The following is a 25,440-nucleotide window of genomic DNA, read 5'->3' as shown; positions in this document are numbered from 1 at the left end:
AGGTACATTCAACAGCTTCGCTTCTGGGTGACAGCAAGAAATCACAGGGTGTTTCATGATGGATGGAACAAGTGGGGATGAGAAGAGGCTCTCTGCTCTATACGGGGCCTAGTTTTCTTGTCTGGGGGTAGCTTTCGTTCAGCTCTGAACATTAACTGCCAGCTGTATTCACACAAGACTTTACAGAGACAAACTGTATGGGGAAATTTCCCCACTGCTGCTAAAATAAGCTTCAGGGCACTGCCAATGAGATTTTGGGGGACACAGTTCAGAGAGTTGGTGCTCTGTTGCCCAAATGGCATTTGCCGCTTTAACAGCCCCAGCAAGTCACAGATGTGGATGGATATGGTGCTCAAGAAAGTACCTCCCAATTGTACTGGCCAGAGTATTATGCAAGCTTCTCTTTCCACACAGCTCTGCAACGTACCACAGTCCAGGCCTGGGCTCCCTGCATGCTCCCTCATGACATAGTACGTTACTGCAGCAGCTCTGCCTCAGTTTCCTCCAGAGTCTTCTCCAGCCAAACCACTGAAAAAGTTCATCCTCTTCTAGGGTAGCAGCATCTCTATGTCACAGTCCCACATAAACACAAGCAACCAGAATCTTCTGCCCAGGTGGGATCAGCTTTCAGCCCCTTCCTTTCAGGCACCCCAGCTGCAGCAGCTTGTCTTAATACTCTCCAACAGGGTCCTGGTAACAACTCAAACTAACAGTCTGAGTCAGGCCTACACACTCACAGAGAGATCTTGGCAGACCAGTGTTCACTCAGCTCCTGGACCCACTCAGTCTTCTCACACAACACTGGAGCTGCCAGTCCACGCTCCTTTTTACTTTGCCCCCAATTAAGTGGGTTCTCTCCTTTGAACCCCCCACCGCCTCCCAAGCCTGATTGCTCTTGCACGTGAAACAGGGCAGGGCTGATTGAGCCTACAGGAGCTCATTAACTCTTCCTGGCCAGTGTGGGTTTGTGTACCCCATAACACACTCTAATACCTTAATCCTGATCTGCAGCCCCATCCCCACACAGCTCAATTGATGCATATCAATCCAGACCTGCAGGCCTCCTATTGTTCCAGCTGTAGGCCTCCTCTAAGCAGAGACAACTACTCATGTTTAGCAGGATAAGTGTGGGGCCCCTGAATTCCTCTTCACTTATGACATGAGGCAGGATTTGAAGCTAACTCTCTAAAGTGAACGGCTGAGGCATGAACCCAGAACATCATTCAAAGTCATTCTGCAAGGAGCTCAAACAAGAGTAGAACAATATCCTCTTTCCTTTGGTCTATTCAAACACATGTTACTGGGGGATGGGGCGGACAGATTTGCATCAGGAGGTGGCTCTCCCTTTCAGAATTCAATACATGCTGATTAGATCAGAGTTTAAGTCTCCCAAGAACTAGTGCTTATCCCAGGATGCAGAAACTAAAACCATGGGGAAGTGGGGAGGGATATTTAATGCAAATCTGCAGGCAGGTCAACAAGCCTGGGGAAGCCTCTCCCCTTTAGGGGATGCTGGCTATACTGACTTGAACTGGTTAAAGAATGTTAACAAAGAACTGAATTGTCAAAAAGTGACCATACTGACATAGGGAGGAAATCACTGTCCTTTGATCCAAGAACTGACATGAGGTTGCAACTAAAAGGCATAGTCCCTGAAGAAAGGGTCTGAAGTACTTTGGCCCAGATTCTCAAAAGTATGTAGGTCCTTTTTCCCATTGAAATCAGTGGAAGTTAGGAGCCTAAGTTCCTATAAGAATCTGGACCTTTTTCCTACCAGGGTCTCTCTGTGGATGAGGGGTGGCACCTGATAAACTAAGACCTGCATATAAGCTGTTTATTATTTTTAAGCTATGTTTTCTCTGTAATGATTTTCTCTTTGCTTTCTAAAGGCTGGCTGGTCACTGGTTAACCCCGTCATTGCCCCTGAGAGAGAGCAGAGCTGCTGGTACTGAACTAAGCTCAGATCTGCTGGGGGTAATTACAGTGAATGGCGGGAAGAACTGCAGCCTAACTCCCCAGTCTAGAGGGAGAGAGTCCTCGGACTTCGTCCTGAGAAAGGTGATGACTGTCGGTGGTGATGGCTGCCGGCCGGAGACTTACATGGGATGCTCTCAGTGAGGCCACAAAGGGGTCAAAGGTGCAGTTACCTTGGGAACTGTAATAATTGTGTGTCCCTCATTTTCTGGTTGCCTGACCTTAGACTCTGGGGTCTGATTTGCAGAAGTTCTGAGCACTCACAACTGCAACTGAAGTCAATAGGAGTTGTGCTTTGAACATATAAAGTGCTACATATTGTTAAGTTCTCCGAAAAAAAACCCACCAGACCCTAGGCATCTCAATTTGGGCTCCTAAAATTCATGGATGCTTTTGATCTTAATCTTTTCCCATCTGTAAAATGGGAATAATAACAACCCCTTATCTCACAAAGGTGTTGTGGAAATAAATCCATTAGTGCCTATTAAGCACTCAAATACTATAGTAATGAGTAGCATAGAAAAGTCCAGGAGGAAATTAATAATTCTATAGGAAGGTCACACACTGAACAATAAGGATAAAACAAAATATTGAATATTAAGTGAGCACTGCCCATCCTTTGCACTGAATGAAGTAGGGTCCTATGTAAAAAGTAGTATATGATCATGTAATTTTAGGCTGTATCATGATAAATATGCCCAAGGGGGCTGAATTAAGGTTGCACAGAAAACCTGAATTCTGGCATTGCCTAACTTTTGAGTGCTTGACTTTGCAGCCTTAACAGAGTTCTTTTAACATAGTTTTGTGTATGTAATTTGGATTACAATAGTGCTCAGTGTGGACTGGGCACTTTCCAAACACAGAGAAATAGATAGACCCTGCTCCAAAGAGCTCTTGGTCTTTGTCAGCTAAACAACAATACAAACAGGCATAAGTTTCGCTAGAATGTTTCTTTCCCTACTGTTCAGAAAAGAGAGATGGGGAAAAACACTGCACTCTCCAGCAGAACACATAATATAACTCCAGAGCCTGTGGTAGGACTGCAGCAGGCTTGACTGGGGAATACAAAGAGCCAGTCACTTTGGGAAGCTATCTGGTACACAGTACAGGCTATAATAGATTCCTCAGGGCTAAAACTATCTTCACTAGATACTATGGGAAATAAAGATATGGCACTGGGAAGTGTTTTCAGGACTGCAGAGTGGTCATGGATGTGGCACTGTAACTGGGCAGCAGCACTGAGGATTTCAGAAGTTTATTAAACCCGTGGCATCCAAAAAGCCAGTTTACATTTTCCAAATGTCCTTGTACATCGCTCTGTGTCCCAATGTGTCCCCATACATCTGCCTTCAGCCACTGAGTTGTGCAAGTTACTGCACACCTCTGAGTCTCCATGCATCTGCCCAACCCAGTGTCACTGCACAGCCAAGACTTACTGCATGTTATGGTGGCTCACCTGCTTATCTCTCTATATCTCTGTTCAACCGAGCATCATTACACATCCCCTCGCAGCCCTGATCACCACAGTATTGGCACGTCCTGGCAGGTCGCTGTGCATCTCTCCCAGATAGGGCAAGCAGATTTTCACTTCGCTAGTCTCGGCCACCTTTCATCAGTGCTGACGTCATTTTATTAAGATGATTTTGCATTTCACTCCAAGAGAGATCAGTCTGATGTGGAATCCTAGTGAGTCCAAGAGAGGAGTGAAGGAGCTGGGGACACAACAGGTAGCCAGGACTGAGGGGAACGTGATGGACCCCACATCTTCCTCCCAGTCAGTATATGTCTGCTGTATAACGTCTGGCCTTAAAGGACCCTACCTCAGCAACAGGCTGAGAGCCAGAGTGGCCTCCCACCTGCAGTCAGCTCTGTCACAGTCCTCCCCCACACACTGAGTGCCAGAGGCACCCTGCCATATATCAGATAGCAGCAGCTTCTCCCTTTAGTCTCTTCCTGCTTTATAGCTGAGACAACTTTTGCTACAAACCAAGGATCCTTTACTTAGGTGGGAATTGCCCTCTCTGCAGGCCCCAGGTCTGTACAAACTTCATTAGCTTGATAAGAAAGTGGAGGGGTGGCGGGAGGAGATATGACTTTCTGGAGAGAGGAGGCGAAGTGGGGTGATAGGCTTTCCCCAGGAGGAAGAGAAAAGGGTCTACTCAGCAATCACAGCTCTTCCTCCAGGGTAAGCATTGCCACACAGGACAGTGCCAGGTTTAGCAGCATCAGGGCCCTTTCCAGATCTTGGCAGCCTGAACAGAAGCAGGAAGTATCAGAAACCCCAGCACCACAGCCTATCTGGCCAAGATTTCAAGCTCTTGGTGTGAATCAGAGAAGCATCCAAATGCCCATGTGGCAGTATGAACTTATCTGTGTCTTCCCCTCACTGGGAGCCACTGTAATCAGAGGTGGGTGTGATCAGGGTCAAGAGACTTTCAGTCCATGCTATCTGAATTAGAAATGCATCAGATACCAAATGTGCCCTGCCTATTTCTACCAGCAAGAAACAAATTCCCACTTTCCACCTACTATTCTGTTCTACTTGTTAGTGAGGTTTGGGTTTCAGCAACTCACACGGAGCCAAATTCAAGGCTGATTTATCCCCCATTCGGTATAATTCCATTAGCTGCAATGGAGTTACTGAGTCAGCACAGAATTTGGACCATGTCCATTTTTATTTGGGAAAAACTTATTTTTTCTAACCATGGTCCCTGAAATTTTCCATTCTATATTAACCCTGGAAAGTCACCAAGCTCCTCTGCATGGCTTACTCAGGATTTGAAAAAACTCAAATCCCAGCACCACGCTTAACATCCATTTGTTTAGAACTTTTCTGGAGTTGGTTGCTGTTGGTCAGTTTAACTTCAGGCCCCAAATATTTAGAAAGAAATTAACAACAGAAACAGGAAATCAAACATACCTCTGGGATAGATCCACAGGGAATATGCAACAGTGATTTACCTTGGGGGCTATCGTGGTTTCATGCTCATAAAGCTGCCAAAATGTTCAGAAATAGCTACTAATTTTGGATCCCCAAATTTTGAGACCCCGGGGACCTGATTTTCAGAAGTGCTGAGCATCTCCACCTCCCAGTGACCTCAGCTGCAATTGCATATTTTCAGCACTTCTTAAAACCAGGCCTCAGGGGTCTTGACATTTGCACTCTCAAAATCAGTGACCTCTTTTCAACCTTTTGACCCTAGATTCTGGCAAAGATAAGACTTCAATGGTGACAGTTTCCAGCAGTTCTTGATGTGGTCTCTTCCATGATTGTGCCAGGTGGGATTTGGAAGAACATGCTGCAGAATATGTGATGTAAATGTACTTAGGAGTTAGCTAACTCATCTGACATTATATAATATATAGACAAATCAAAGCAAAAGAAGGAAATAGCAAATATATTCCTGGGAATCACCTGAATCCAACAGGATATAAACGAAGACCGAGAAGTGTTCCTTTTTCCAAGAAGGTAAATTGACTCAACACAAATGAATTCATTGTGTTATACATCATATACACATAGCCTCTTGGGCTACCAGCTGCCTATTTGTGAGACATTCAGAAGTGCCCTCAACTTGCAGAGAAGAAAGAAACTCTGAACTCTACATGGAAACTGAAATGACTCAGAGAATCAGGTGTTTGGATACCACAGTGATGAGCATGATATTGATGCACTGATAGATGGATGGGTAGATGCACAGGGATTGTAATGGGATATGTAGCCTTTCATCATCTCAACCTATCTGGTTTCAGAGTAACAGCCGTGTTAGTCTGTATTCGCAAAAAGAAAAGGAGTACTTGTGGCACCTTAGAGACTAACCAATTTATTTGAGCATAAGCTTTCGTGAGTTACAGCTCGCTTCATTGGATGCATACTGTGAAAAGTGTAGAAGATCTTTTTATACACACAAAGCATGAAAAAATACCTCCCCCCACCCCACTCTCCTGCTGGTAATAGCTTATCTAAAGTGATCACTCTCCTTACAATGTGTATGATAATCAAGTTGGGCCATTTCCAGCACAAATCCAGGTTTTCTCTCCCCCCGCTTCCCCCCCCCCACACAAACCCACTCTCCTGTTGGTAATAGCTTATCTAAAGTGACCACTCTCCTTACAATGTGTATGATAATAAAGGTGGGCCATTTCCAGCACAAATCCAGGGTTTAACAAGAACGTCTGGGGGGGGGGGGGGTCTGAATCCAATCCGGTTCCTTAGGGACTGAGTTACTGTTATATTTGGCAAACTCTGTGAAATGAGTTGGTGAGTCTTGGCCGCAGTTCTTAGTTTTTAGTTATGCACATTTCAAAATTCCCTCTTTCAGGTGGCCCTAGCTGGATCTGTGGCTGCCACTCAGCAGAAAGGGTATGGATTGAAGGGGTCATGCAGACTGAACTATTCAGTGCAGTGAGGCACCCTCCTAACAGTAAAGTTGGGAGGGGAGGGAGGATGAGAAAGAGCAGGCGTGAGAATGCAGGAGACTAGCAGCCCTTTGGAGAGGAACATCAACAGGACAGTAAAACGTGTGTATGTACCCCGTGCCTTCAGGTGGATGACTTCATGTCCCAGTGGAAGCCTTTTCTTGTCAGGGTGAGATCCATTAGCATGTGGGAAGTTTGTTTTGTGATTACAAGGCTGCAGTCTCCCAGATGACTAAAACATATAAACTAGAGACTTTTCTGGGTTTTTCAAGGGCTGGCTCTGAGGACTCCCCAGGCAGTATGCACTCTGCCCAAATCACAAGAAATCCATCCTTTCCCTCAGGCTCAGGCTGCCCCCACATGTGCTAATGAAATAAACCCTTTCCTAAAGTGGAAGCGTCACCTGATCCCGGCAAAGGGGAGGAGGGTGTGGGGAATCCATACCCATGTCCCAGAGCTCACAGAGATGGTGCTGTTTGAGGGTATATGGAAGCCTAGCAGAGTGTGGATATAGTTATGCAACTTTCTCAGACTGGAATCCCGAACATGGCTCACAAACAAGCTGCAGGATCCTGTCTCTCATTTACTTACCTAGGCTTCCTATTAACACATCTGCCTTGCAGTGTAAGCAGGGGGAGGGGCCTGCCTTGATCCTATGGGCTGCCACTCTTGTCTTTTATTGGTGCTAATCTATACAGTGGAGTCTGAACATGACAGGGCCAGTCTTTGTCCTCAGGTCCCAGGAAGCGTAAGCCCTTATTATTTGGTACAGCAAGTGGTTTTGCAATTTATCTGTTATATAAACTCTGAGATCAGATTGCTGAGGGTTTGGTTTCCCAAGCACAAGTCCTGTCTCTTCAGCAATCCTCTCCTTTCTCAGCAAACCGACCGTTGTTTCTAGTGACCTGCATAATACTCAGACATAGCACTTTACTTTCGCAAGCATTAATGAATTAAGCCTCACAACCCCCTGGGTTTATGGATGGGGAAACTGAGGCACAGAAAGGGAGAGTGGCTTGCTCAAAATAACACAATGAGTCAGTGGCAGAGCCAGGAACACTACCAGAAGTCCTGATTCTCAACCCCATGCTCTAACCAGACCATACTGCCTCCCAGACCCAGAAGTCCTGACACCCAATCCCCTGTTCTAATGACCCATCTACAATCTCTCTCCGTTTTTATGATTTGACTCCATAGGGACACTGTTTATCCAGCAATAAACATCCATAAAACAAATGTAATAGGTAGAAACAAGAGAGAATGAGAGAAGCTAATATGGCTCATGGCTCTAATGTTTATTTTGGGAAACAAATGAAGGATCCAAATAAAAAGTTCAATACACTTCATACTTAGAATTACTAGGCAAAGCTATCCACATTTCAGTGGGTGCTTGGGCTTGTGGGTGCTGCTTATGGGAGCAGATTATAAACAGACTCTCTAGGTTGCCTTCTAAGGCATATGGGTCACATCCAATTCCACTCTGGGGTTGGGTTTTTTATTTTTTATCTTCTTTTTTGTTCCCTGGATTTCTTTTAGTTTTCCCCCCGCTTCCTTGATTCCAGTCCAGCAGTTCCATTCCCAGAGAACGCTGTATCCTAACTACCTCTCTGCAGACAATCAGACTTACATTTTTCCAGGCTTCTTTCTGTCTGTAAGATTTCTGGGCTTTTTCCATCCTCCAAAATATGATAATCTAGCCTGCACTGATTTATATATTGAAAGTGTCAGAGAGTCCTGGGGCTCCAATGACTATAATAACACAATAAACAACATCATTGTGAAACATACCTATATAGATGCATTACTGCTGATATACCAGTGCCATACAGACATTACTTACGCACTGCTCAAATGCATCCACCTCCTGTGTGGAACACAGCAGCTGTTTAAAAGTAGGCACTAACTACCCAGCACTTTTTAAGAATAGTGAAAAAAGTATGTTTTCTAAGTGAAATTGCCTGGGGAATTTGGGTCAGCAGAATGTAATTACCCTAGGACATGACATGCTCTTGTGAAAAGAGCCATGAGATAGATTGTTGATGAACACAAGGGGTCAAGGGTTCAGAACATTTTTCAAAAGGGAAAATACTGAGTTACCAGAACCCGAGATGGAAAGTAACAAGCAGATAAATATCCCTCATACAGTTTTCTATTACCCAAGAGTAATTTCACAGACATGCTGTGTCCTATCCCGCCCTCTTCTTTCCCCACCTCCTCCTGCCCCAGAAAGGTCATTTTCTTCACAGGGAAAATAATCCTCCACAACAACAGGGTTTTAAATCAGATTGAGAAAAATAACTTCCCATCCACCAATAAATAAACTCAACCTCCTCAATGCAAATATTTGGAAACAAAGAGTCACCTCATAAATTACCATCTCAGATCTTGTTTTGTTTGAAATCAGAGTCAAGTAGACCCTGTTCTAATTTGAAAGGGAGAGAAAGAAGTCTCATTGCATTTCAGAAACAATACAAACTCCAGAAGAAATACCAAATCCACCCCCCAATTGGATTCTGTTACCACAGACTCTTGTGTCTGAGCAGAAAACAGATGTCGTCAAGCTTGCTGGCGCACACTGTGCATTGCTTCTGGCACACAAATCAGATTAAACTTTGTAAGACTGTTCTAAGCAAAATGGTAGCATCTGCATTATGCAGCAGAGAAGCAATGGCTTGCATATTTGTGCTAGGTTCAGAAACATGCTTAGTAATACCAGGGGTATAGCAAGAACTGGACTCATCCTACTTATATGGGGGCAAATCTAGAGTAACTCCAAGAAAGTAAGTGAAATTATTCCAGTTTGCCACCACTGCATCTGACATCAGGAGCTGGCCCTGTGGTAGTTATAACACACTCACCCACCGATGGCATTTGCTAACCCAGAAGTCCTAAGTGCGTAACTATGGAGGTCATACATTTAGGCTTGATACTAATGCTCTGACTCCCGAGAATTACATGATAATGACACTGCAGTTATTGGTTAGTTGTGCAGCCAAAAGGAGCACTCAGTGTCCCTTGGCATCAGTTAAACTGGTTGTACCATCAGTTAAGTGGCATTAAATGCTGCCCTGTATATTTAAGTGCCAGGTGGTATTGACATACTTGGTAACACTCTTGCCTCTACACAATATGGACTGAGCAGGGAACAGTAATATGCCATTACAGGCTGCTTTGGATCCAATGTTAAACTGGACTGCCCTATATCTAGTTCAGGTGGCTGCCCAGCTGGGAGTTAAAGAGCCCATAATGATTTTTGAGAAAGCCTTGAGGGCTAAATAATAATCCCACTGTCCCGTGCAACATCCCCTTCTCAGTAAACAGGAGCTGATGGCCCGTGCTTGTGAAAGATAATATTGGGCACAATGATTTCTGTGTTTGCTTTTACAATTTACCCTGATAATACCTTACATTTCTACAGCACAAAAATGTGTTAGGAGTTTAAAATGGTATACGCTACAGGCAGGAATCACATCATCCATCACTTGGATGCAGTCACCTCAGGGGTGAGACTTGGCAAAGTTTAACTGTCCACAGCAACACTAAACAATCATTTAGGGCAGGAGATGATTAATACTGTACCCAATGGAAACTGCGAGGGGAATTTAGGGAGGCAGAATGTAATTCCCCGAGGAGGAACTTGGCCAGGACACAAAGGCTGATCCCCTGGACGAAAGGAATGAGGCTCATAATTTTACCACAGACCTCTACCAGTAGAGTGTCCCCTAATCCCACGCTGGGGCATTGGTTCAGTACAGATTCAGAAGAAAAACCACCACCTCCGGAGTCACTAGGAACACTTTCTGCAGTATCCTGTGTTCATTTAAGGTCCTCCATCCAGATACAGGACCTAAACCACTTTGCTTAACGTGTGAACTTCAACAGGATCACAGCCACAGATTGTCTGGCTGCAACATCTCTTATGCTCTTTTAAAATCATTTTGGGACCCTTGTATATGACAGGAGCTATTAATATATATCACTCTCTACACTATTAACTAAACCAGCAGGTAGTTACATAGTAACTATAGTTCACTATTAACCAAACAATTAAGTATATATTCCTGTTTTTGTTCTGTCCTGTGGCTCTGAAGTTACTATGTAAGTCAAGTAACTATGTATGCAATTATTTTTACATGCAGTCCTTTCACAGGCTTGAATGGTATGGCAGGATCAGACCACCAGCAGCCAAGCTAGCAGTACTGCTTCTGTTTATCAATGTCTAATGCAACAGAACTACGACAAAGAAACTTCTTGCCACAGACCAAATTCTACAATGAACTGACCTCCCAGAACTCCACTGAAGTCAGTTGGAGTTATGAGAGCCCTGTACCTCTACAATTTAGGTGTCCTATTTGTACCAATGACCACACAACACAAAACAGTCCTCATAGGGTTATTATAAATTGTCATAAATATAGAGGAAAGAGTCACATAAAATCCCCCCTTGGTAGCTGTACTGAATTGCCTTACCTGTAAGGGGTTAAACAGTTCAAATAACCTAGTTAGCACCTGACCAGAAGGACCAATGAGGAAAGAAGATACTTTCAAATCTGGGGCAAAGGATTAGTTTGTTCCCTCTCCAGATGGAGAGAGAAGCCAAACAGGTACAACATCTCCTGAAAATATACCTGGAATAATCCATTTAAAATCACAAAAATTGTAAGTAGGGCAAGGAAATGCATTAGGTTATCTTTTGTTTTAGCTTGTGAATTTTTCCTATGCTACAGAGATAGTTTTATTCCTGTTTTTGTAACTGTGAAGCTGAGCCTAGAGGGGAATCCTCTGTGTTTTAAATCTTTTTATTATCCTGTAAAAGTTACCTTCCATCCTAATTTTGCAGGTGTGATTCTTTTACTTTTTTCTTTATAATAAAGTTCTTCTTTTAAGAACCTGATTGATTTTCAGTGTCCTAAAGACAAGGGGTCTGGTCTGTACTCACATTGCTAAGGCAATTGGTTGGTATATTATTCTCAAGCCTCCCCAGGAAAGGGAGTGAAGGGGCCAGGGGGCATATTTTGGGGGGATAGGAATTCCAAGTGACCCTTCCCTCAATTTTTGTGTAAATCACTTGGTGGTGGTAGCAATACTAAGGACAAGGAAAGGAATTTGTGCCTTGGGGAAGTTTTAACCTAAGCTGGTAGAATATAAGTTTAGGGAGTCTTTCATGTGGGTCCCCACAGCTGTATCCCAGGGTTCAGAGTGCGGGGGTGGGGGAACCCCGATATAAACCTAGAAACTCTGCATCAGTTTTAAACACTTGGTGACTAGAACAACATCCCACCAGTTCAGAAACTTTAGGTGATGGAGTCAAATAAAGGAACCGTGTATGCAGTTAGCAGGGTGAAAATGTCCTGTTGCCTTTGGGATTGGAATTAAATTGCAACTGGAAAGCCTCAGTGCATTTACCAATTCAAGCTCAACCAAGAATGCTTTGGAAAAATTCAGGAAGAGCTTGTCTATAAGGGGGATATTTGCACCAACAGACACACACTGATGTTGTTACACTCTCCAAACACCTAGTGTAAGAAGTTTGAGACTAGGTAAGCCACACTGCTGCAAAGTAAGCCATGCTGTAGCATGTCTACACTACTGCTTTACATCATTGCAGCTACATGGTGCGAATACTGACAAGCTCTAAGAAGACTGGACACAAATCAGGAACAGAACAGAAACGGATAGCCTTAAAAATAACAAATAAAGATGGAGGTCTTTTTATCCAGCAAGCACCAGGTGCAGGGTTCACTGTCTCCCCTGCTACAGCAGCTACTATAATTTACACAAAAAGCAGCATGAGGGGAAAAAATGAAGGTCAGGTCTAATAAATCATCCCCCCACTCTGAGCCCCATCCTGCACATACTGTGCTCAATTGGAGTTTGTGCCTTAGCTCCCTCCTTTGTAAAAGGGGAAAGATTATGCTTCTTGGGGAGCAGGGTAGATTAACTGACATTTGCTGAGCACTTTTAAAATGTAAAGTGTTGAGGGGAAATGCATGAGCCGTATCTCAAGCGTTGGGGACAAGTTAGGTGGTGACAGAAAGTCGTCACTGAATGATTGTCTGGTGACCTGGGTAAAAATGAATTTGTTGGGTCTTAGTCCAATTCCTAGGGGACATCACACAAAAACACCATCACAACAGAAACCTTCCAAATAGAGGACAAGGACAGCCTGGGCCCACAAGGAGTGCATTTCTCTTTCACACTGAGGGTGCCCCTTTGGAACAGGGCTAAAGTAAACTGGCCAGTGGAAGCTTTGCATTGTTGTTTCCTGGGCTGTACCTGTTCTGGGAACAAAGACCCCCAGCCTCCAGGACTGTCACTTTGGCACCTTCCACCAGCATGCTATTCACTCTGGGGTGGAGGGGAAGGGGGGGAACAATAACAATGATCATTTGAAGAGAGACTTAATTTACCCCATAATTTATCTATAAGATGAGGTGCTTTCTTAACTTGTTTTGCAGCAGATTCTTAAATCCTTTTTGTTCGCTGAACAAACCCTCACCACATCCTGGATTTGTGTCTTGGAACTGAAAAGTGAACATAGATATGTCCCCTCCAGGAAAGTCAGTGCTTGGTGTTCTGCTCCTGTCACCAGTCTGAAACAGTGCAGCCTTCTGCAGTTAGTGTGTGATGGCAGCACAGCTACTCACAAACCCAGAGATGAAAGGGGTTGGGGTAAATGGCCTCCTTTTAATCCCAGCATTTCAGAGGAAAAGGGGGGCAGGGGAAAGGATGTAGTGTTATCACTCAGCCTAAGATGCCTCTTGAGAGACTCTGCCTTTTATAGGAGACAGCAGAATCTGGACCTGGATTTGGAAGAAAGACATGGCTGAACAGCCACTGTCTGAGCCTGAGAAATGGGGAAGGATGCTGCCACTGAGCCATGTACCCCGGAAACACCACAGAGTTCATTTCCCTGCTGTGTATTTTCAATGCTGTTTTTAGAGATGAGGCTAAAGTGCTAGACTGAAGCTTCACTAAACAGATTTATTTCAGGAGCTGGAACAGCGCTGGGAATTTGTCAAAGAAAAACACCCAGGTTTCTAGTAATAGATTATTTCTTTTAATTTAGACTCCAGTGAGACTGTCTGCATACCTGAACGTGTTCTTGGGGTAGAATTGTGACTCTTCCTTGTGCATGGATGTTGTCTGGTTGTCTGCACAGAAAGCAGCCATTGGAGTTTACTGCCACAGTGAGAAAAGCTCTCCGGCTCTCTCACAAGGTGTGTTGCTAGATATTGCGATGGTGTCAAATGCTTAGTGACAGGGAAGCATAAGTCTGTGCCCCAGAGCCATTCCCTCACCTATTAGATTGTGTATGTGATTTTATGCTAGTGCTAGGGTCAATTAGTTCCTACATTTTGAATGAATTTTTAAAAACAGCTGTTTCAGTGCTTACAAAAGCAGAAGGGAGCAGTCCAATAGCAAGCTTCCGCACACATCTTCGCTGATGCCTCTCAAAGCTGACCCACGGCGCCAACTGCTTTTTCAGTGCTGGGCGCCCAAGACAGCAATTTTGATGCACTTTAATCCTTTCCTGCAGCACCCCTCACAATTTCACTCCTCCAATCCCCTTTACTGTAGCAATGCACCTCACTCCTGACTTGCATCCTGTCCACCTCAATTTCTCTCTTCACACTTATCCAGCCCTGAGCACCACAGGTGTCCAAATTCTGGTGTGGTTCAGTGATATGTCTTATGTTCTCGCCACAGCTCCCTAGAAGCAGGGCCAAATCTGATTTCACTTAGGATCAATGCCACATTTGAACCATGGTCTCATATGAAAAAGTCCCTTTGCTGTAGCTCCCCAGGCCTCCTCAAATCAAACCTTCATTGGGCAAACTATAGTTACAGGCTCTGACCACCAGCTCCCTTAACTGTACCATTAACATTTCGTAATTAGGAAGTTTGAACAGCCTGAGGCTTGTCTACCAGGCTCTAAGAGATGGGAGAGATGCTCATATGGGAGCGAACAATCAGCCTAACAGCACTTCAAGAAAGTGGAAGAAGAAAGCAAATGATTCCCAACACTTGGGTTTGCTTTTCCCTTTGCAGAGCTTGTCTAAATGCTCCCAGCACAAATACTGTGGTGTCTGCAACTGATGGAAATTCTAAAAAAACCTGCATTCTCTCTCTCTCTCTCTCTCTCTCTCTCAAAAAAATAAAAAAAATCCTCAGTCCCACAGATTCATTCCTGGCTGATCTTCACCCCTAGCAAAATCTTTCACTCTCCTACCTTGAGAGAAATCTGTGTATCCAGAGTGCCCTGCAGCTTCTTGATCTACTAAATGGAATTGCATTAAATATATTTATAAAAAAAAACTTAGCATGTCTGTAGCACTGACCAATTTACTTGTCAAAAGGAGAAAAGAAAGTGTGAACATAGAATAGTCATTCAATAATTATATAATAATAAATTCTAAGAATACTTATTAGACCTTCCCAGTTTTGCTAACTTAAAAAAAAATGGGCCAGTAAAAGTTTCCTCACCAATCATCTAATTTCTTGTTTTATTACTTGCTTTATGTTAAGGTTTTTTTTGTTTGTTTTTTTTTTAAGAAGTCATCTAGCTAAATTCTTATACAGTATATTCTTTAAGATATGTAGTGAAAGACCCTTTTGACAATGTTTGACAATGTCCTTCCCCCCTCCAAAAAGGATATTATTGTTTTAGGGTTAGCTCAACATTTTAAAGCCCATATATCCACTAAAGGGTGAGAAGGCAGAAATAGGAATAGTTATCCCCAATAAATATTCGCCAAAATGCACTATGCAAATATACTGAGTTTTATTTCTCTTTTATGGAAATAATAACAGACATTCAGGTAGAAAGATATTAAATTAATGCAGTCAACAATTTAAATGCAAAAATAAATATAAAGTCCAGCAGCTCACTGCATCCAAAACAGCTCAGATTTCTTCTAACAAATAGAAAAGTTTTTTTTGTTTAAATCAGAAGTTTCATACAACTTAATAGAAACAAACATAAAAGTGCTTTCTTAGAAAACATCCTGACCTTACTTGCAAATTGCTCTTGGAATCTATCCCACTCCAACTGGTTCTTTATCAGGAGGATAATTTAAAAGGAACTTCACCCCTCCCCTCTTAAATAAAGCCTTCATCATGGTCCCTTCAAAGTCCCCCCTTGCCATGCTGACTGACAGTTAGGATCTAATCTATAATACAAAAGAGAGTGTCCAATGGCCATTATTTGGAAAGCAATTCTTGGTAGCAAGGATCTCCACACATAGTCTCCCTTGAAAAATATAACTCTATAAAGTTCTTGCCGTTGTGTCTGGCGGCTGCAGGCTTCACTATGAAGCACAGTCCCTTCTCTCTGTGTCCATTGCGCTTGCGAAGCTGCTGTGATGGGTGATCACTGAACCCCAATGGTCCCTTCACAGGGCAGAGTCAGAGTCACTAGAGTCCAAACTGTTCCTCAGCTTGCAGCTGCTGAGCTTCTCCCGCTGCAGGCTCAGGTTCTGGGTGCTCCTCCTCAGGCACTCCAGGGACTGCAGGAAGGATTTCTTGGCTTTCTCCTCCTCCATGGGGGAGACCCCTTCCTCCTCCACCTCCTGGATCTCATCGAAAGTCACCGGCTGGGTCTTGAAGCGGGACTGTCGCGGTCTCCTCAGCTTGCCCTTGGGGATCTTGGCGGGGCGGATGGGTTGAGGGTATTCCTCGGCGATGCACACGAAATGAGGCATGACCGCTTGGTAGCTGGAGCAGATGCCCATGAGCTCGGCTTGCTTGGCTGCCATCATGTTAGCCCCTCTGCTGCGGCTCTGCAAAACGTGCGCTGGGCAGAGGCAAGAGGAGCAGGCGGCCGTTGGCGAGCGCGCGGTCCCCGGCACCACGGGGATGGGCGCGGGCTCCGAGCCGAGACAGAGCCCGGGAGCAGAGCGGGGGCGCGCCGGGCTGCGCTCAATCCTTCCCCTCAGCCCAAGGCAGGCCGGGCTCGCCGACAGACAGCCAGCCAGCTCCCTCCCCAGGCCTGGCGGCGGAGTCTCGCTCGGGCGGGCTGCGCTGCGCTCGCTGCCCCGGCTGGGAGCGGGTCCCTCTGCAGTCCCTCTGCGGAGCGCGGCCAAGGCGGGCGCTGCGGCCAGAGGCTCGCTCCGGTGCTGCGCAGAAAGCTGCTGCTGCTGCTGCCCGTGTCGTCCCCGGCGCTATATAGCCCCCTGCAGCCCACACAGGAGCATGCTCAGATGACACCAACTACCATTTAAAGCCTGCCCGGCCGTTTCCCTTCCGCCTGACGTCTGCGAGTCATTTGTGCTAAAATAACGCCGCCCCCGCGATGCGGAGAGACTGTGCTGGGGAGGCCCCGGGGCTTTCCCGCGCCAGCCGAGGAGCCGCGCGCGGCGCTCGCGGGCTGCAGCCCCTGGCCCGGGGCAGGCTGAGGGGAAAGGCTCCCAGCCTGCGCTTCTCCGCCGGTAACCCACCCACGGGGGGGCGGCGCGGGTTGACAGCGGGTGGGGTGCCAGGCGCTCCCCGCCACGGGCGGATTCCAGCGCTCACTGGAGGAAGTTTCCCTCTCTCACCCGTCCTGCTGCTGCTGCCCCTTAGAAACCGCCACGGGCACTTTAGAAACATCATCCCTAGCTGAGCAGGACAGTGGGGAGCAGATGGGGGGTAAATCAGCGGGGGTAAATCAGCAGGCTCCGCTACAGTGTGCCCCACTCACACGAGCTAGGGATTTGCCACCACCCTTCCCTGACTGCTGAACACCCACTAACTTCTCAGCCAGGGGACACTCCTGGCCTCCCCACAGTTTTGGGGCTGAGGCAGTGGTTGTGATCATCTTACTGTCTATCTAATGACCCCCGTTATCCAGTTCTGCACCTTAGGGACGTCTGCCAGGCTTCCTTCCACCTGGAGAAAGCCCCCAAACACCTCCCTGGCTGTTTCCCCCTTCCTGCCATATCCTGTAAGTTACCTAGTGCAGGAGTTTTCAACCTTTTTTTCCCCCTAAGGCCCCCCAGACAAGTTATAAAAATTGCAGGTTCACCTGTGCCACAGCAACTGTTTTCTGAATATAAAAGCCATGGTTGGCATTAGGGGTATCAAGCATGGCCACAGGGGACCCGTGAAGCTAAGTTGCTCAGGCTTTGGCTTTAGCCCCAGGTGGCAAGGCTCATGGCCCCAGGCTTCAGCTCCTCACAGTGCGTCTTTGAGTCTAACACGGGCCCTGCTTGGTGGACCCCCCTGAAACCATCTCGCAGCCCCCTCAGGGGGCCCTGGACCCTTGGTTGAGAACCGCTGACCTAGTGTGCAAGCACTGCCCGAGTTGGTACCTGCATCCAGATCAGGTTTCACAGTGAGAGTGGGGTACACAGACTTCACATACCTCCTTTTTCTATTACTGTCCACTTCAGACCTGGGGGCTGAGGCTGCTCAGCTGCTCCTGGCATCTCTTTCCGTTCTCCTATGTTGCAGACAATCTCCAGCTTAGGGCTCAGGCAGCAGAGGTTCTAACAGGCCTCTCTTCACATACATTCTGCCGATAACTCTCTCCCTCTGAAGCACACAGCTTGAAGAGTTTGTGTTAGTCCCTCATAGCAAACATGACCTCCATCCTTCTGTGAATTCTGTCTCTCTGACTCCTGTATGAAGAGAGTGGAGGGCTGCCGGGAAGGAAAGAGACAGCATTAGCTTGGCAGTGATACCCTTAAGCCTTTCTTTGGATGTTGATATTACCTGTCCTGAAATGCCTGGTAATTGAGGCTTGACTAGCATGTGAGGAGTGGGCTTGGTATACAGGCTCGGGGACGCTTTTAGTGCTGGAAGAACAACTATGCTGATAGTCACATGTTTGACTTTCACTTCACAGGTTTTGGGTGGTGGGAGGGAAGGGATTATACAGCTGTTTCTCTGGCTGAAAAAATATTGAAATCAGCAACAGGATTGTAATACCCCTTAATTAGTGGCAAGGATTCCTGCTGTCTGGATAAGAAGCAACTTGCTCCTTTGCCCACCCCTCTCCCCCCATCACCACCACATATTCAGAGGGGACTGAGGTCAGATCAGATATGGGATGCAATACCCTAATTTCTCAATCCTCCAGAATGACTTGGCTGAGAATGTCAAGTTAAGCACTCTAGGGTTAGGGAATAAAAGTCTTCTCAGCAACAAAACAAATGAACTATGTAGGAGAGACAGCACAGTCTCGGAATTAAATCAGGAGGTGGGGAGTCAGGACTCAGATCCATTTCCCAGCTCTGCCACTTTTGACTCACTGTGTAATGGAAGACAAGTCACCAAGCCTCTCTGTGCCTCAGTTTCCCCATTTGTAAAAGGGGAGTTATGAGGTTTCATTAATGCTCATAAAGTGCTGTGCTCAGATGGAAGGACAAAAATACAAGGACAAAAATATTAGTCTATTATTTTAAATGTCTGGTGTGACACTGCACCCCACATTCTTCACAATTATATTATTATGATATGATTATGACATAATTATAATGTATTTTATGCCAGATAAGTCATGTGAGGTGTCACTGGAAAAGTTATGATTTGCTGAATATGAGTATCCTATTTGTATCCATATATCATTTTTGTATCTGTATTTCAAATGTAGTTACACCTAGGTAATGCCCACTAGACAAGATGCTTTCAGTCTAGATAGTCGGTGGGGAAGGGCCTATTCAGGGCAATGGTCCATTAGGAAAAAACAATAGGCCTTAGGAGAAGCTTATCTCCCACCTGGGGAGCCTTCCTGAAAATGCTATAGATAGCCTCCAAGTAATGGCTGCTATGACTCTACAAAGACATGTGATGAGACCACATGTCTCTAGACTCCATCTTGGGCTGTCAGTATTTTTCCACAGACCAGGCTGGTAACCTGGTCTATGGAAGCTATGGGAAAAAGGGTTCCCGCCATATGCAAAAGCTATATTAGGCAGGGAGTGACATCATCTGGTGTACTTCGCTCCCCACACAAGAAGACTCCTGGAAACATGTGGGGAACAAAGACTGGGGGAAGTGCTGGACCCAGGCTAAAGGGATTTCTAGCCTGTGAATGAAACACCTGGGGATTCCAAGCTGTAAAGCAAGTGCAACTTGTCCCTTAAGAATCTGCAGCCTGCTTGTATCATCTCTTAGGGTGAGAATCTGCTATTCATATCCAATCTATTTAGTATATTAAGCGTAGTTTGTGTTTTTTGTTTATTTGCTAGGTAATCTGCTTTGATCTCTTTGCTATCACTTATAATCACTTACATCTATCTTTTGTAGTTAATAAACTTGTATTTGCTTTATCTAAACCAGTGAGTTGGAGTGAAGTGTGTGGGAATTATAACTTGGGAGCAAAGGCTGTTGCATATTCCTCTCCACATTGAAGGAGAGGGCAAATTTTATGAGCTTATGCTGTACAGTTCCCTGTGCAGCGCAGTATGGTATAATTTTGGGTTTATACTCCAGAGGGAGTGTGTGCCTGAGGAGCTGGGAGTTGCCTTAGCTGTAGCCTTCCTATGTAGGGGCTGGTCAGAGAGCCTGCATGTAACTGCAGCTGGATATGTCCTTACCTGTATGTATGCTGGTGAAAGTGCAGGCTGGAGGACTTTGCAGCTTGTCACAGCAGTACAGTGTGAGAGGGAGTCCAGACTGGTGGGTCGGGGGCTCAGTGTTACCCCAGTTCCAGATGCACCCTGGGGGGAACCCATCACATCTAGTACTACAATTATTAAAATAAAACAGGAGCTTGTGAATTAGTTAAGGTTGGAGCCCTGGTTTAAAGATGTACATGCTAAGGATTATCAGAAGTGGAAAAAACCCAAGGGTTAAAGAAAGAGGAAAGGCGCTAGAATGCAGGGGGGGAAGAGCTAGTATGTCAGTTTGTCCCTCTCTAGGATTGATGCAGGATTGTTCCCTACTGTCTGTTCTCAGCTAGCTTTTGTCCAGTGCAGGTCCCATGCTAGGAGAGTTTTCAAAATCCAGTTAGATAGGAAGTGGGAAGGAGGGAGACTGTGTCTTATCAAGAATATTATGTATTTCGAACTGTGACTAGAAAGGGGAAGAAAACACATTCTTCGGGGCTTTTTAGCAGAGGGTTTGCCCGGCGGGAGGAGCCTCATGTGTTTGTGGCAGAGACAGGCAAGTGCTTCTTGAGAAGCAGAGTGGCATGTGTACAACACGGGTGTCCTGCTCCCACTGCAGCTGCTCAGCACACGGAAAGGCACCTGCTTTTGTGAGGCCCCTTGTTTCCTTTTCATGAGGGTCCAGACCTTCCCACACCAAACTCCCTAATCAATGACAAGGACACACACAGATGGGGCTAATGGCCACTTCAGAATTGCTTAGAAAATACAGTTTTAATTAGGGCCATTTCACAAAGCTGGCTAAAACAAACCAAGGGCCCTCTCCTGTGGTTTGGGAGAGAGGTAACTGTGGCCACCCCCTTATTAGCATGTTTCTAGAAAGACGGGTGTTTCGCCGGCTGCCAATTTAAAAGAAAAAGAACCATTAAGAACCCTAGCTTTATAATGTGCCTTGCTGCAATCTTCCAGCTCCTTGGCTCTAAAAAGCAGCATTCGGGCCAGGTTCAACATGAAGCCCTTTTATTGGGAGACAAAATTAGCTTAATAAGGGAACAATTCTCTATTTGGTCAAATTGAGTCATTCCAGTTTGGGAAAGAGGTTGTTTTCATTGTTGATTTTAAATGGCCACATTTCACCTCTAAAATACTCTCTGCACAGTAACGTGTCTCTCTCTCTCTGAAAGATCCCACTTACAGCACAGTCATCATCCCTGACAACTTGGCTTAGTCAGGACCAAATCACACATTGTGCTACAATCATTCTAGAGGTCAAGAATGCAGCATGGTTTGAAGAATACATTAGTTTGGGCCTGTCTAACCTGCAAGAGCAAACTGTGTTTTAGCCCTTCAGTGACCAGATCCCCCCAACAAAGCCATGTTCCAATTGGAAAGGAGAGCATTTCCCCTTTTAATATACCCCAAGGTATCTTTGACCTGCCTTAGCAACATGTGCACAATGGGCACCAGAGACGCTGCAAAAAGTGCAATTGATTTTAAATCTGCAATTAAACATTCTCCCAGGACACAAATAGACCACACAACTTCATAAACAAAGTTCAGCATTAGAGCAAACTGGCTTCACTTCATCTGGAATGAGCATTTCATCCCTCAATTCTGATCATAAAAGGCTCTGGATAATTTCACTGCAGAGTTGGAGCAACATCACCATGGTAATAACTAGAAGGCGTTAAGATTTTATTTGAGACAATTCAGTGAAAATATCCAGTGACATAATTGCCTAAATTAGGCCGGCAATGCGCTAATGTAAAAAACTATATTTGTTCCAATGGTTTAAGTCCTGGCTTTAATCTAGGTTGCTCCTGGTATTTGAAATGTGACCCCTGCCGTATAGATGACAGATATTCCCTGCTATGCATGTCATAGGAGCAGATTTCTTCCCTACATAGTGCAGGAGCTGAAGTCACTTGTATACTAAGGCATTGCTTAGGAGGGGGGGTTTTCACCTCTATCTATAGCTGGTAATATTTCAAATGTCTGTTCAACTTCTCTTGGGCCTTTGGATCATTTGTCCAGTCCAACACCCATCTTTATGGAAGAAGAAACTGCTGGCATTGTTAAAACAATATCACAGGAATTCCATGTCACCAACTGTGCAAACAACAAGTTACTTTTTCAGCCCTGTAATAATGGGAAATACCATCATGACCCTTTATAAATTCTTCATTCCCATCAGGGTGAATTGCACAGAACAGGAAGTTCGGGGGGTGGGGACATGGGGGAGACACTCTTCCTTTCCTGCAAGAAAGGAGGAATTTTAAAGGGAAAAGACTGCAAACAGATTACTTTCCATTAGGCAAATCCTGTCTTCCATTAGGCAAACCACCATACCTGCAGCTCATGCCAGCAAAGAAATCAGTGCTGCAATAGCATGATTAGTGCTGGTAGAGACTGTGATCTCTTGAGTCATCTAGTTCATCTCCCTGCACTGTGGCAAGATTGATTTAACTCATCCCTGATGGGCATTTTCCAAATCTACCCTCAAATATCTCTGTGGAAGGGGAATCTGCATTTTGCTCTACTGCCAAATGTTTCTTCGAGTCAGGCAGTGTTTTTTTTTAATATGTAACCTACATTTTCTCTGCAGCATCTTAGATTACTTTTTATTCCGTCTTGGAGACTAATGAGAATGAGATACAAACCCTTAGCTTCTCGATTACACTTTACAAAGAAGAACTACTGGATCTTCACAGTCCTGGCTTGTAAAGTAAATAAGTCCTGTATGACCATACCTATTTCATAGAATGCTAAACTGAAGCAGAGAGGTTAAATGACTTGCCAAGGCTATCGAGGGAGTAAGTATCTAAACTTCGATCAGAATGATCAAATTCCTGAACGTCCAGTCCTGTGCTCAGTAGTGTTTAGTCAGCAATATTCACCTGATCACCAGCATTAGCCACAAATACAAGTATGGCAGCATGTTTTTCATTTCAGCCAGGTGGCTTTTAAGTAGGACCACAACATATTGTTAAGGTCAGAGTTAGTTTTGAAAGCCATCAAAACCTGTGCATATCTATTAGGGATTCTGCTTCCTGTGTTTATTGATCACATGTGTTGGCGGCTGGGAGGCTTTGGTCTGTTTTGACCTTTTCTTGTCTTCAGTATAACTCCTGTTATGGAACAGCCACATTTAGAAAAATAATAAAGAATTCAATTGCTGGAACCTAACAGACACTGTCCTACAAACATCAAAAGAGAAGAACAATCCAAACAGTATTTTAAAGCTGAAAGCTATTTTTCTTCCCTTAAACTTTGAGTCATATCTTTGCTACTGGGAGACTTGCTGTTATTCAACAAGCTGTAATGCAAACCCATTTCAGCTCAGCTGCCGAGACCTCAAATGGCCTTCAAGAGACATCTGTACTTTCACATGCAAAATGTCACCACATTTTTACAATCATAAGACATCTTCAATGAAAACACTCAGTGTGCCAAGTCCAACTCTTGCATAATCCCATTACATTGAATGATTTACACCCTGGATGTATTTGGATCATTTTCCTTGTCACAGTCTCCTTGCAAGGGACACACTCGTTCGACGTTGCTCAGCTCATGACTGACATGCCCTTTCCCCATGTATATGTTTGGAAAGCCCTTATATTCCTTTACAGTATTGTTAGTTAATGATTCTACATGCTTTTGTTTTTCTTTAAAAAGTAATCAATGCCAGCAACTCAGCTCTAGGGACACCCTACAATAACAAATCATTGTGCACAGCTCAGCCCTCACAATCAACCATCCAATATAGTGATATGCTGCCAACATATTAATAATTAAAAAGTCCCTCAAAATATTCCACCACCAAGAGAAATTCATCATATCCCCTAGGTAAAATACTCCCCCAAATCCATCAATCCTTCCACCCTCACCATTATATTTCCCTATCCTTGGAAGCTCCCCTACCTGGCAGTTTTTCTTCATGTCAGGTCAGAGTCCTGTGGCTTTACATTGTGGTTGGTCAGGTGGGAAGCAGATCACCGCTGGTTCTGGGGCTTGGTGGCCGGTTGGGGAATGTGTTCCCTTTTTGTTCTTGGGATGGGTGGGTCTCCCTAGCTGCTGTAGGTGGTAGGGTGCAGGAGTGGGTCTTCTGTAGTAGGCACGGAAGGAGCAGGCTTACTCTGGGCAGTTGTAGAGGGGAGCAAGGTGCCAAGCTCCTTCTCTGTAACCGTCTTTTCAGACTCTGGGCTGGGGGTCAGTGTGCAGGCACTAGCAGGCTGCTGTGGGCACTGGTCGCTCATTCACAGCAGCAACACCTTGGTCTTCTCTCCTCTCCTTCATGCACTGCTAGAGCTGTAGGTAGAGAGAGATTTGTGGGCACTATGTGGTGCTTTTCCATGAAATCCTAGTCACTGGTAGGGGATGCAGTGGGGAAGTCTCCCTTGTAATTGCTGTAATGGTGATAGGAGGTGCACTCAGGGCATGGGAGCCACCTAAGTGAACAGCAGCCCCCACAGTCCCAGCCCTAGGAAGGGCAGAAATTAACAAACACAACGGGCCACAGCATTCTGGGGTGGTCTTTTGAAAAAGCTTTTTTGTCTCTGCCCTTCCAAACAAATAATTCCTGTCCCCCATAATCCCATCAGTGTGCACATACAGTGTCGTTTCTGGGGCGAGTCGGTGAGATGATTCTCTGAGACACCCCTCCAAACTGCCTCATTTTACACACAAAGTTATGTTTTTAAAGGGATCTTTATGTCTCCCTAGCCTCCTCCTGCGGAAGTGGAGCCCAGCTTTTTGAAATTGATTTGTATGAGTTTATGTTGGCTACTCTTCACAGGGGAAAGGGCTGGAAACTTTCTTTTAATAACTGAAATGCAAGGGTCTCCAGGATGAGGTCCAAATGCCTGTTTTGTTAAGGAGTGATTCCGCCAACCCTCTGCTGGCTCCTCAGTGCTGTAACAAACTAATGCAACAAAAAGCCTGTGTATATGGCCCCATTATTCAAGAACAAACCACTGCATTTGCAGCCCAGTATACTTGGATATTGGTGTAAACCCAGCTTGTCCATGAGCAAAATCATTCATTGCCTGTGGAACCTCAGTTTAGCCCCACTCTGCACATGATATCGGATCATGCCTTTCCCCCCACCTCCTTTTGCTCCTATCCTCCCACACAAACACTTTGCTCTGATCTCTGCCCCCCCGCCCTTTGCCCCCGCTGCTCCTGCCCCAACCTGTTGCCCCTAGCTATTCTCATCTTCTTCCCTGGCATCTCTTCCCCACCTTATTCCTCACCTTGCTTGTGCATTCAAGTCAGGCTAGGGTAACCAGACAGCAAGTGTGAAAAATCGGGACAGGGGGTGGGGAGTAATAGGAGCCTATATAAGAAAAAGCCCCAAATATCGGGACTGTCCCTATAAAATCGGGACATCTGGTCACCCTAAGTCAGGATGTTCCTGCAGCTACTCCAGGCTGCCTAGGCACCACCAGCAGGGGCATTGAGAGCAAAATCTGTTCTACTGCCCAGCACCATAGCAACCCTCAGCCGCTGGGAGGAA

General features: G+C 45.3%; 1 protein-coding gene across 1 annotated transcript; it reads right to left on the bottom strand.

Moving 5' to 3' along the window:
* Nucleotides 1-15,156: 15,156 nt before the first annotated feature.
* On the bottom strand, nt 15,157-16,596 carry C6H11orf96 (chromosome 6 C11orf96 homolog). The gene has a single exon (XM_027823140.3). The coding sequence runs from the start codon at nt 16,152-16,154 to the stop codon at nt 15,789-15,791; it is 366 nt and encodes a 121-aa protein (XP_027678941.1). The 5' UTR covers nt 16,155-16,596; the 3' UTR covers nt 15,157-15,788.
* Between the last annotated feature and the right edge of the window lie 8,844 nt (nt 16,597-25,440).

Source organism: Chelonia mydas, chromosome 6, assembly GCF_015237465.2.
Source record: "Chelonia mydas isolate rCheMyd1 chromosome 6, rCheMyd1.pri.v2, whole genome shotgun sequence".
In the NCBI taxonomy this organism is placed as follows: Eukaryota; Metazoa; Chordata; order Testudines; family Cheloniidae; genus Chelonia; species Chelonia mydas.
Note: the sequence above shows the minus strand (reverse complement) of the source record. Positions and strands in the feature narration are given on the sequence as shown.